We start from the raw sequence: 14101 nt of genomic DNA on the forward strand, positions 1-14101 counted from the left end.
TATGCCCAAGTCACTCTTTCCCTAACACTGACATTTTGATACAACTAGCAGAGCCTCTGCCTCCCTCAGCTGAAGGACATATTTCACAACTTTTTTTCATTTACTATTACACTGCCTGTGATAGTGATGGAAAATAAAAAGTTAATTTGTTCATCCATCCAACTATTCATTCATTCACGTAAACCTGTAATTTTATGTAGTCTGTGCCTGGAATACAAAGGAAAGTCAATTATACTTTGTTATAGTGGGATAAACTGTTGCATATTTCATGTTATAATAAAGTGGGAACAATGGGAATGCTTACAGTTCAAAGCCCGTGATTGTGAGATTGATGCTGATAAACAAACGTCTGGATTTTTTTTCCCCAAGAATTTTCATGTCAGCAAAGTGCACATTGGGTGAACTTTAACAAAAAGAGCTTTAATACTGACAGATGGACATTTTAGATTTTTAGAATCTAAAGTACAAATGGAATTTTAGAGCTGGAAGGATCCTTAGAGGTCAGTTAATCAGACTTGTTTTACAGATGAAGAAACCAAAGTCCAGAGAATTTAAGCAAATTGTCCAAGATCACACAGAAAATTTAATTCTTAAGTATAAAATATTTTAATGAAATCATTGAATTATGTAGTTTGAGAGGAATTAATTTCATTTTTACTTTTCAGAAAGGGAAGATATTTTTGACAAAAATAAGTTTGAGAAATTAAGTCTAAGCTATCAATTATCAATACCTTTGCATAGAGTTTTCCTTCCTTGTTCATTGCAAGATAATATTCACTTTCCACTCCTTTGATTGCTACAATTCCAACGGCCACTGTCCTGATTTCCATGATGTCTGCAAGGAATCACAGAAAGATATGTCAGTTATTCACTCAGTGGCTTTGCAGATTATCCAAGAATGACCATTTGTCCTTATTTCTGTTTCATTTGGAAGTTAAGATTATTAATGTGATTATTTACTCAGCCTTAGACCCCTATCCACCCATAACATGTACACACAAACACCAGATTAGTCCTTATTAAATGTGGGAAGTGCGAACTATTGATTTTTTATTTTGTCGAAAAAGATGTTTGGATTCAAAAAAAAAGAGTTACATATTTGAATTTAGCTTTTTCTTCTCTAGAATTACAGTTCTAATTTACTATAATAATAATAATAACATCAATAATACCTAATGTTTATTGAATTTATACCACATGCAAAGGATTGTTTTAGCACTCATGTATTAATACATGTACTTATCACCAAGACTATAAGGCAAGTACTCATATTATCTACAGTTTACAGATCAAGAAACTCAGGTACAAAGAAGTAATTTGCCCAAATTCTAAGCTGGTAAGTGGCAGAAGTGGAATTTGAACCCAAAAGGTCTGGCTCTTAATCATTATATAATGCTATGAAAGTATATAATTAGCTAACATCTTTAATTTTCTACTTAAACTTTATATTAATAATTAGCGCTGACAGAATATTTCTTGAATATACTAAAAATGAATAAAATTCCAATTAAATCAATTGTAAATGATGGTAAACAGAACCAACTACCTTTAAAAAATTAAATATTTTATTTTGATTTATTTTTTAAAATTTTTATTAGAGTATGGTTGATTTACAATGTTGTATTAGTTTCAGGTGTATAACAAAGTGAATCAGTTATACATATACATATATCCACTCTTTTTTAGATTCTTTTCCCATATAGGCCATTACAGAGTACTGAGTAGAGTTCTCTGTGCTATACAGTAGGTCCTTATTAGTTATCTATTTTATATATAGTAGTGTGTATATGTCAATCCAGTCTACCAATTTATCCCTCCCCTCCCTTACCCCCTGGTAACTATAAGTTTGTTTTCTGCATCTGTAATTCTGTTTCTGTTTTGTACATAAGTTCATTTGTACCCTAAAAAATATTAAATATTTTAAACTGATAGTGAGTTTTTTGATAATGAAAACACAGTCTAAAACCAAATTATGAGTCCTGCTCATATAATATTTTATAACTTTATACCATTTAATTAATTTTTTAACCATTATTGAAATTGCCACAAGAATGTTAACTTACTGTTTCATTATATATCATTTCCTAAAGTGCTGTATTTTAATGACTCTAACTACTGTAAAAAACTCTCAATTTTTTTAAATGGTGTAAAAATTAAAAGTTTAGTGAACCATTTTATGTAACTACTGTTAATTATACTTTCAACTTGAGACATTCTCTTTCTTGCGCTTAACATAATGCAAAGAAAATTCCAAGTGAAAATTATCTGCATAAATCAAGTTTCCAGAAGCTGTTTTCTAAAATATTCACTTAAGTGGAGGAAATTCTAATTTTTTATTCCATGCCTTCACTTCATCCTCTTATTTATTCTTCTGGCTTCAGTTTTCCTATCTGGAGAATAAAATTTTTACCCATTTCATCAGGATTAATATAGCCTAGTTAATATGTGTTATCTGTTTCCAATATATGCTGCATATAGAAACCATTTTCCCACTATACTATGCTTAGCACTAGTCAGAGCTCATCCAATTGAGAGTTCTACAGCTGCTCATCTAGAAATTGAGGTCTATGAAGAAAATGCAAAGGAATGGATATTTATCTTTTAAAGTATTTATGAAGCATTGTCAGAATGCATAGAACTGTATGGTAATTTTAGGATACAAATTAAGAAAAACAGCACTGGTTTCTGAACTACAGAAGTTAAAATCTAGTATAAACAGCAAAACACATATGTCAACACACACGTAGATACACCTTAATTAAAAGAAAAGAAAACTTCTGGAGACACAGCCCTGAAGGAGAGGCTAAGGGAAATGTTAACAGTTGCTTACAAGCATGTGAAGGATGTGTTGCTGATGCATTCATGCAAAATTCAACAAATCTTCAGTGAGAGCCAATTCTGTGCTAGGCTCAATTCAGAGACAAACCCTGCCCTCTTGGAGCACTTTATGTGGCAGCTAACTCTTCTTGTTCAACAAAGGAAGATCAAAGGGAAATAATTTATTACGCAGCAGAATCCAAATAGGTTAAGTTTATATCAATACAATGAAGAATACTAAAGAAATTCACTGATTCAACCAATTTGCAATACCTTCAAAATTGAGTAAATACATCTATTTAAAAACACATGGAATAGTTGATTTCTAAAGATCTTACCACTGTAAAATGTTTTGAAGTCAGTTTTTTCCTTCTAGTCCCTTTCTCCTGCTATTTCCCTCTTTATTCAATATTTTCTCTTAGAAAGGAGAGTACTGATGCATAGGCTTAGAGTATCTTTCATGCTCAGTTTTAATTAGGGAATGAAATCTGTCATGTTTGCTGGCTTTTTCATTTATAGACCAACTGTCTACAAAATATAACTATAGAATGATAGAGGTATTGTTGATTATGCTATGTGGACACTTTCCCTTCATGTTCAGTCATGACAATATATTCATATTGTCCCATCTCTAAACCCTTTTCCTCTGTCCCCTGCCTGCCCATTGCCCACCATATTTTTGTTACAGTCTGACACTCAACAGGTGATAAACATTGTTAATCTTATCCCTCCACACATTGGGGTTAAGGACATCAAAAAATCTTTAGATTTTTAACAACCCAATTAAAAAACGGGCAAATTGTCTGAACAGATACCTTACCAAAGTAGATACACAGTTGGCAAATAAGCATATGAACAGATGTTCAATCTTTAAAGATTCTACTTTTAACCAGGATGAGGACAGACTTGAAAATGGCAAGGTTCCTGACACAGTAATATTCTATATTGTTTGATGTATTTAAAAAATCATTTCACTAGGAAATCAACAGACCTAAAAATATATTGCTTGGAAGAGCATTAAGTAGTACTGGCAGAATTAATACACTATCAATCCTGACTTTCTGGTCTGTTTTGCCCCGTGTGCTGTGCCCTTTTTTATTCAAGAAAACCCAAGAATGAGGAAACTAAAGTTATCATTCTTTCATTTAAGTACAGAGTAGGAAGTAGTGTTCCTACAGATTTTAAAGTGTTTTAACTTTCCTGTTTTCAAAAAAAGTTTTTATTAAGAATTTATTTTTTAGAGAAGTTTTAGGTTCACAGCAAAATTTAGGGGAAGGTACAGAGATTTCCCATCTACCCCCTGCTCCCACACATGCATAGCCTCCCCGGTTATCACATCCCCCACCAGAGTGGTACAGTTGTTATAATTAATGAACCTACATTGACCATCATTATCAACCACAGCCCATAGTTTATGGTTTACTCTTGGTGTTTGGACACATATCATCATTTTTGTATCATACAGAGTATTTTTACTGCCCTAAGAGTCCTCTGTTCTCGGCCTGTTCATTTCTCTCCCTTACCCGCAACTCTTGGAGACCACTGATCTTTTCACTGTCTCCATGGTTTTGCTTTTTCCAGAACGTTATATAGTTGGAATCATAGAGTATGTAGCCTTTTCAGGTGGGCTTCTTTCACTTAGTAATATGCATTTAAGGTTTCTCCATGTCTTTTCATGAGTTAGCAGAAAAAAATTCTTAGTGTTTGATCACGTAAAAATCCACCAATCCCAGCTCCTTCAATATTTATTTTCCCTGAACCTTTTAAGATTTATATTTAAAAGTTTTGAGGGGCCATATATTGATATAGATGTTCTAGCATGATAACTAAGAATTATTTTAAAGTTGAAAATAAGTGGAAACAGTGGCTTAATGGTTATTAGGCCACTCAGAACATTTAATTTTGTCCTCGACCAAATATACTTTCTTGGGCACATTAAAACTAAGAATTGGTACCAAAAAAGAAAAACATTTTAATGTTAAATGACTTTTATTATGATTTTCTGTCAAACTGGGATTGTTAGATGGAAAATCTTCACCATTATATATTTATATTACATTCAAGGCTATAGATTCCATTCATTTTTATATCATAGAAGTACATCCAAATACATACATACATGTACACAAAAAAATACATCTCGTATTTCCAAAATAAAGAACTCTTAAAACTCAACAATAAACAAATAAGCAACCCAGTTAAAAAGTGGGCAAAAGGTCTGAACAGATGTCTCATCAAAGAAAATACACAGATGGCAAATAAGCATATGAAAATATGCTCAACATTGTATGTCATTAGGGACTTACAGAATAAAACAACGAGATACCACTACACAACTATTAGAATGACTGAAATTTTTTAAGATACCATTTGCAGACAAGGATGCAGAGCAACTGGAACTGCCATTCGTTGCTAGTGGGAATGTAAAGTGGTACAGCCACTTTGGAAAACAGTTTGGTTTCTTACTGAATGCTAAATATACTCTTATCATACAATCCATCAATCCTGCCATAAGTGTTTATACAATTGAGCTTAAAACTTAAGTCCACACCAAAACCTGAACATGAATATTTATAACAGAGTTTTATTCTAAACCATCAAAACTGGAAGCAACCAAAATGCCCTTTAGCATATGAATGGATAAGCTACGGTACATATGCACTTCAGAATATTTTTCAGCGATAAAAGGAAATGAGCTATCAAGACACAAAAAGATACAGAGGAACCTTCAGTGCATATTGCTGAGTGAAAGAAGTCAGTCTGAAAGACTCCATACTGTGTGATTCCAGTTGTATGACACTCTGGAAAAGGCTAAACTATAGAGACAGTAAAATGATTAGTTGTTGCCAGGGACTTGGGAAGAGGGCAGTAGGATGAAAATGTGAAGCATGGGATTGTTAAGGCAGTGAAACTGTTTTATATGATACTGTAATAGTGGATACATGATATTATACATTTGTCAAAACACATAGAACTATACAAGGCAAAGAGTGAACTTTAGTGTAGACTATGGAGTTTAGTTAACAATATGTAATTACTGATTCATTAATTGTAACAGATATACCACACTAATGCAAAATGTTAATAGTAGAGGGACTGTGTGGGGAAGTGGTAGTGGTATGTAGGGACTCTACTATCTACTCATTTTTTCCTGTAAATCTAAAACTGTTCTAAAGAAAAGTCTATTAATTTAAAAAATACAGTCTAGATTTTAATTAATAATATTATATGATTGAGTATATAAGAAACTATAGAGTTGACGCTTAAACATAGCAGGAATTAGGGCACCGACCCTGGCAGAGTAGAAAATCCATGTATCAGAGTCGGCCCTCTGTATCTGTAGGTTCCGCATCCACAGGTTCAACCAACCGCAGATCATGTACTACCTTAGTACATATTTATTGAAAAAAAAATCATTTATAAGTGGACTAACAGAGTTCAAACCCATTTTGTTCAAGAGTCAACTGTAGTGGAACTTTTTATGATTTATTCTTATCCCAAATATGTAGTACTTCTGGGGTTTGTTATTAATTACTACTATTAATGTCTTTGGTGATGGATTAAGAACTGCTTACCACGTTAATGACTTCTCTTTGTGAAATATGGAGTTACGAGGAGTAAGTTTACAATGCAAACACACTTTGGGAAGTGTAGGAAATACAAATATTCTATATACAGACCACTACTACACTCGTGTGTGATATCTCTCAGGTGTATTGGGATAGAAAAATAACTGAGGTCCAGGAATATTTTAGAAACCTGATCTGGTGACTTTAATTGTGATGTCATCAAAATATCTGGATATTAATAAAATACATATCAAAATTCAGTTAGTATTTACTCCTACAGAAAACAAAAATGAATGATACCCAGCAGTATATGCCAAATGCTAAAAAGAACAGGATGGAAAATCAATTCAACCGTTATTCAGAAGAAAGAGGTGTTACATATCCTAGGTGGTCAAGGAAGGATTTGAGGAACAGATAGAACTTGAATTACATCTTAAAGGATAGATAAGGTTGACATAGGTAGAATGGAAACGTCATGCTAATTGATAAATAAAAGTATATGTAAGATAGTAGAGTCAACGATTCGTAAGTTATTTTCAGAAGATTGAAATTAGAGCTATCTGTCTGGAGTAGGAAACGTATCAAAGAGATAGAAAAAGGTGGAAAAGGAGTTAGGATGAGATTGTTGAGGGCCTTGATTGCCAATTTAAGGAATTTTAACTTTTGTTTGTAGACAATGAGGAGTCATCGAAGGTTTGAAATTTGAAAAATGTCAGGATATAAATTGTGTTTTAGAAAAATTAATTGGATGTGCAGAGTAGTTAGAGAAAATTACTAGACTTGTATAAGCCTGATTTTCTTCCTCTGCTAATAGTAAGAGTTGACCCATAATGGGCTATTGTTGTGATTTTTAAGTTAATAGATAAATATTTTCAAAATGTCTCAGTTTAACTTCGAATACAGGAAGTATCAGTAGTTATAACCCATATGAACAGAAGCTCTTTGGTGTCCTCAATAATTTTTATGAGTGTAAAGTTGTCTCAAGTCTAAAAAGTTTGAAAACACCTTTTCTAAATTAATTTTATTTCTCCTGGTCTGTTTAGTTGCAGTTTGTACTTTGTATATTGTACCCTTGTTATTGTAGGTTAAATAGTTTTGGCCACTTCATATAACTTTCTACATACATAGGTTTATAAATAAAATCTCCATGGCACATGCATACAGAAATGCTCAAGACATTCCAAAATGTCTGGAGAATTTCTTAATGATATTTTAAAACATCAAGTTGCAAATTATAATTAAATTATGTAAGTAAATAGTAAAACATGTAAAACATTTGTTTGATCACCTTGGTTACTAGTTTAATGTTAGTATGGTTTTAATTAAAGAGTAAGGCTAAGAAATGTATTTACACTGCTCTGATTTTTGTACACTGTTACAATTACAAGAACAGGAAAGAATTTTTCTAAATATGTGTTGTGTATTTGACACATTAAAATCCTGTATCTTAGTGTTATATTTTTTACATATCCTGCATGTGATTGCTCCAATTATTATTAAACCTGTGTGTGTGCATGCACACGCAATATTGTAAATTCGAAAGAATTGACTTCAAAGAACAATAGACTCTTGATTCTGTATACTGTGTCTCTCTTGGACATCTTCAGTCCCTCCCTTCATTGCCTTTTGATTACAAAAATCCACTTTCCAAATTTTTCTCTCAATAAGGCTGTTTTAAGATAGTCATAGACCCTAAGTACTACTATTTCCCAAGACCACCCTATACCAATCTAACATTAAAATACATCCATATTTCTCATTAGATACAATATTTTATAACTTTTAAAGTTTTATACAAATTTTCTTTTGAAATTACTTGGCTGAAAGTAACTCATTTTATTTATCATTTGCTATCAACTTTCTGCAAATATTGTACATTCTAGGGAGTTCTTGCAAAGTGAAAAAAAATTATCAAATTGTTTTCAAATGTTATGAAAAATATTGATAAATTTAATAAATAATGAAGTTGGCTTGATATATTTTATAAGTTAAATATTTGCTAACCTCTTTTTATTTTCTTGTCAAATTTTACTGTCAATATCTAAATTTCAAAGGTTTAAATATATTTGTAAGCTTGATGTTTTCACAGGCTCTAGGCTCTGTGCCTATGGGCCAAATGAATAAAATGTCCCTGCCCTTAACTCTGAAACCTTTTCAAAAGACTATCCCGCTTCCTTTTCACTAGGACCGAATTTCTTGAACGTGTAGACTATATGCTCACTTTTCCTCAATTTAACACTTGCATTCTAATTTTTAATCTGTTTAATGGCTTTATCTCTTCAAGGCCATCAATGACCTCCTCAGCGCCAAATTCAAGAGTTTTTCAATAGTCATAAATTTCTTCTCTGCATCTTTTGGCACTCTCAGCATCCCTAGTTCTATTCCTAATTCTCACTGTTTCTCTAATCCTGCACTACCTTGATCTATTAATTTATTTTAAAATGGTTAATTTTTGTGTAGCCATATCTATGTATCTTTTTCGATAATTTATTGTATTTTTTTATGCTTAAAAGTATTTTTTACATTCCAGTATCTGAAATACATTTTATTCTAGCTTTTGTAATTTAAGTTTTAAATATATCTCTTAAATTCATCTGGAATTAATTTTGGGATATGATGTGAGATGAAACTCTAAACTGATATTTTATTCCTGCAAATAGCTAGTTAATTTTTTCAATATTAGTTATTAAATATGTCATTACATTTTTTACTGATGCAATGCCTCTCTTTTACCTTACATTGGCTATCTTGTTTTGTCCCATTGATGTATGTATCTGTCTGCTATGTACCCACACTAATTTATTGTAGGTTACCAATTCTGAAGTGACTCATTACATTTATAGGTAGCTCTGATCCTAGGTGTTACTAAATACTCTCAGATATATCCTCTAAAGCTATGCAGAATAAATCAAAACCTTTTCCACATAACACCCCTTCAAAGAGATGAAGACATTGGTCATGCCCCTCCATCAGGCAAAGCATCTGTAGTTTCTTCAGCCATACCTTATACTGCATGGATTCCAGACTCTTCACCAGTTACATTACTTACTTAAAACCAGTTTCTCAGCAAGAACTAGATCTATATAGATAGCCCAAGACAGAATACTGTTCATTATTTCCCTTAATATAGACCATAAACTACAGTAATATAATCTCACCATCTTCCTTAAGAATATTTTTAATCATTTCATTAATTTGGAGTACTGATATAATAAAAAGTGTGCATATCAAAAAGAAATTTTATTTCAGATTAGCATATTTGCAAGGTTATTTTATAAAGTTGAAGTAAAATAATAATTCATATTTTATATATAAAGACAAATATCAGATATCCCTTTTAACACGATTTATTTCTTTATTTTTAAAGCATGCTTTGAGGAAAAAAAATTTCAAAATGATCTTATGTGGTATGTGCAGAATTGAAATGTATTAAATTAAATGTAGATTAAAATATGAATGTCATAGTGATAAAGGTGACAAAATACACTTTGCTACTCCGATCTGATTAATAGAATACTTCTATGCTTTTAAAAGACTAGGTCATTTATTTTTACAATTTCATCTAGTTTTTAAATGGTGAGGGAGGAGAAATAGTGTAGTAGTGCTCCACAAATAGAGTACTGCAGATAGAGAGAGTCATTATACCCCCAAAAAAGTGAAGCCAACTCCAGTATGATTGTCACAGTATTTTCTGCAACATATGAAATTATAGCAAATATTCATTGAGTGTTTACTATTGCCAGACCCCATTCTAGGCACTGGGATTTTACCGATCTGGAGAAGAGTATCTAAAAGTGAATTGTGGAGTTATCTTTATGCTTCTTATTAGCTTATATTTAACTCATCCTTTATGCTTCCTATTATTAACTGACAGCCTGTTAAGGTTATAAATTTATCACCGTATGACAATGAGTAAACATATTTATATAATAGTGAAAACCATCATGATTTGATTATGTAGTGAAAGGATTAGTTAACTAAGTCATGAGCAAATTTGTCTCATCTCTCTAATTGCCAGGCATCTATATTTGATATGTCTGTGTAGGCACTCAAACCATTCTTTTCTAAAGTGGAAAAATATAAAATTGATTTTTTACAAAAATATATAGAAGTTGGGAGAAGATTATGCCTTTAGTTAACTTAATCCGCCAAGCACCTTGGAAACCGCTGGGTGATATACTTAAAATCACTGGAGAAATGATTAGTTGAATTTTTTAATTCAACCTAAGATTATGTTAACTATTTTAGAAGCAGTGACACATTGATGGCTTATATTGAGGTTGTAAACTGCGCAAGACTTTATTCATGTAAGTAAATCACATCGCCATTTTGTCATCATGTGATTTTTTTTCCCTAAAGTTCAAGTCTTTATATTTCTGTGTAATATTCAATATCCCTGTCTGTCAGAATGTTTAAGTTTTAATTCAGCCACCTTAAATCCTATTTGTAAATTGATACGGAATAATTACAAGTAAATGATACATGAGTATATTAGAAAATTATGATACCCGACATATTAGCTATTCCTTTCATTTATTTGTCATCAGCAAATTTGAGAGATGTCTTCATCTCTAATGTGCAATGTTATGTAGCTCTTTTCCATCTTCTATTAATCATTGCACTTTGCGCTTTTTTACACCCATTAGAAGTTATAAGTTTTGATCCTAGCTCTTTTCTCTTGAGGCATACTGGGCTTCCTATACTCTCCTTGTCATATCTGCAGTCCTTAAATATTCATGCTATGACAGCATGGTGTCATTCATTCATTCATTCATTCAATCATGCGCAGGCATTTTTCTCCCCCACTTTCTGAGCAAAGACTATTTATTATTCCCCTATTTCCATTCTCCTCTTTTTCCACAGCTGTAGAATTTTTAGCTGGCTGCACATAATGAACATTACATTTCCCAGTCTCCCTTGCAGTTCACTTTGGCCATGTGACCAAGTTCTAGCTGATGCAATGTAAGTGGAGTGAAATATCCCATGGCAACTCCCAGAAATCTTCCATAAGCGGTAGCCAGCAGGAACCCCTTATACCCACATTTTCTTCCTTTGTTCCATTCTCCTGCTGGAATATGGATTCTACCCTAGATTATGAGAACAAAGTGATTGTGTAACTGTGAGCTGACTGGAGCCTGTTAACTCTCAGATGATTTTATGGAGCAGAGTTGTCACTTCTCTAGATGTTCATTGGATGGAGAAATAAATGATTTTGTTTAAGCCAAACCAAATCTTTAACTAATACACATCAATTTCATTTTCCCATCAGACACATTCTTCACAAAATGCACATAAAAATACAGGACCCCATTTTTTCAGTTATTCTAAGCCACCAGCCAGAAAGGCAAGTTCTGTATTCAAAGGGAAGTCCTATTAACTATTGTTAATAGTCAGGTACTTACTTTCATAGTTTTTTTCTTTTCCACTTCTGAAGTCAGGAATTTAAACTAGACGAAGGAATGAAAACAGGACCTGTGCTCTCATGCCCTTCATTTTCCTATTCAGAACTTCAGTATCGCTAGAGATTCCAAGTTTCTTCTGGTGCTGTCATTCATTCCTACACGTGTCAGCATTCAGTTAGCTTGATGAATCTTCACCAATCCTTCTTTACATTGATACACCCATCAGGAATACCCTGCCCCCACGCCACAGTGAGTTATGTCAAGCATGTGTTCATTTGCTTCTTAGGTAGCAAATGACCTAATTTCAGCTAGCTTTTCTTTTGTTTTTCATAAATGTATTTATTTTATTTATTTATTTTTGACTGTGTTGGGTCTTTGTTGCTGTGCGTGGGCTCTCTCTAGTTGCAGCGAGCAGTGGCTTCTCTTGTTGCGGAGCATGGGCTCTAGGCGCATGGGCTTCAGTAGTTGTGGCTTGCAGGCTCTAGAGCGCAGGCTCAGTATTTGTGGCACACAGGCTTAGTTGCCCTGTGGCATGTGGGATCTTCCCAGACCAGGGATCGAACCCGTGTCCCCTGCATTGGCAGGCAGATCCTTAACCACTGTGCCACCAGGGAAGCTTTTCTGACTGTTTCTTATTGTGACATGAAGCATGAGATGCTGTTGCCAATCTTTCAGAAAGACCTGATTCACCATTCTTGGTTAGAACAGCATAACTGTTCATTTGTGAAAAAAACAATTTTTTGGGTACTTAACTATGTTCAGTATTCTGCATATATGTTCTCTTTCTCATCTATATTTATTTCATTTGCCATATCCTTAATGATAGTTTAGATCCCCTAGCCTCTTTAGTTTTTTTCTTCTTGGCTTCCTCCATGAATTAGTTTTTTTTTTTTAAACCCACTCTAAAAATTCTTCTCTAATAAGCTGGAGCATAGAAAAGAGAATCTCAAGCCTTTTCACTATCACATCTAGCCAAGAAAAACAGCTTATATTTCTATTACACATGATTGGTGGCCGTCTCAGACACAAGGACAAACACAACAGTTACATCCCAAGTCACTCCCAATAGTTCACTGATGTCCTTACATCCTGGGATTTCTCCTGGCTAGTCGTTGAGTTCCTGGAAGCATTTCTTTTCATTCTTTCTGGATGGTTCCCTTGTCATTGCCTGTATACTTTGTTAATCTTCTAGGAAGTGGAGCATAATACTGGAATGAACCACCTTGATGTCAAACCTAGCTTCTTTCAGTAAGTATGATAAAACACAAATACTCAACATATTCTTGACAACAGTGGTTCAAATTATTTCTATCCCATTTACTCATTCCTCTTGCTGTGCCCATTTCCTCAGCTTCTAGGCCCAATGGATGTTGAGGCTAAGACATAAGAATAGGGAATTAGAGAAGCCAAGGATCATTTTAAACCTGGCTAATTTTGAGAATGAGTACCTGAGAAGAAGTTGGGGTGGGACTAATAATGTGTTGAGTTTTATGAAGATGCTGAGTTTGAAGCAATGGCACTTTTCTGTATCTTGTTCCTAAATTTTGCATAAGCAAATTACTCTGTGATCTAAATCCACAATTAAATTCTAGCTGTGCTAGATGTATAAGGTTAACAGAATTGTTTGTTAGCAATAAAAAATAATTATGTGTAGCACCAAAAGTTTTCAGGTGTTATTGGACTTTTAAAAATATGGCGATAATGTTAGTGTTTTTAAAATTTTTAATATTTACCCAGCATTCCCGATATTCACAGTGTTAAAGGGGAATATCTGTAGCCTTACATACACTCCTCTAAGCCTGCTTCCCCCTTTAATCTGTAATCTACAATCACATCCTGGAATTTCATCATTTTCCATGCTCTGATCACAATACTGAGGTCTTCAAAAGATGAAGTAAATCAAAATGTCCCCGTTTGATTATCATTGCATGCAGGGCTTAAATTTTACTAGTGGGAATGATATTGAGACATGTATTGAAGCATAACTACTCTTTCTATTTAATACCTTCCTCCATTGATAAAATGGAATCATTGAACTCTTTAATTATACTATGGAAATGAGAATTCTTTGGTTTGAAGTGACTAGATAGTTCCTCAGCTCTTTCCTTACCATTATTTTTCATTTTGAATTTGTTTTTTTATTATTATAACTTCCTGGAGTCATAAAATATTGAAAGATAATGGCAATATATTTTAGCCAGTAGCTTCTCAATCATATTATTGCTTTTATCAACCACTTTTAAAGGCATAGCTTAGTTGTGACAAGATCTTTGTAATTAAGATTAGTTTATTCACTGATGCCAGTAGTTGTTA

At 33.1% G+C, this 14101-nt stretch overlaps 2 protein-coding genes across 10 annotated transcripts in view; one reads left to right on the plus strand and one right to left on the minus strand.

The window, feature by feature from the left end:
• FAM227B (family with sequence similarity 227 member B) overlaps positions 1-14101 on the plus strand; it is a 263560-nt gene that overhangs the window by 104106 nt on the left and 145353 nt on the right. The window lies entirely within an intron of this gene.
• FGF7 (fibroblast growth factor 7) overlaps positions 1-14101 on the minus strand; it is a 62191-nt gene that overhangs the window by 1495 nt on the left and 46595 nt on the right. The window contains exon 3 of the mRNA XM_082453055.1: positions 732-835. Within this exon, the coding sequence (XP_082309181.1) occupies positions 732-835 (104 nt within the window). The remainder of the gene's footprint in view (positions 1-731; positions 836-14101) is intronic.

Source organism: Balaenoptera physalus, assembly GCF_965194825.1.
Source record: "Balaenoptera physalus genome assembly, chromosome: 2".
In the NCBI taxonomy this organism is placed as follows: Eukaryota; Metazoa; Chordata; class Mammalia; order Artiodactyla; family Balaenopteridae; genus Balaenoptera; species Balaenoptera physalus.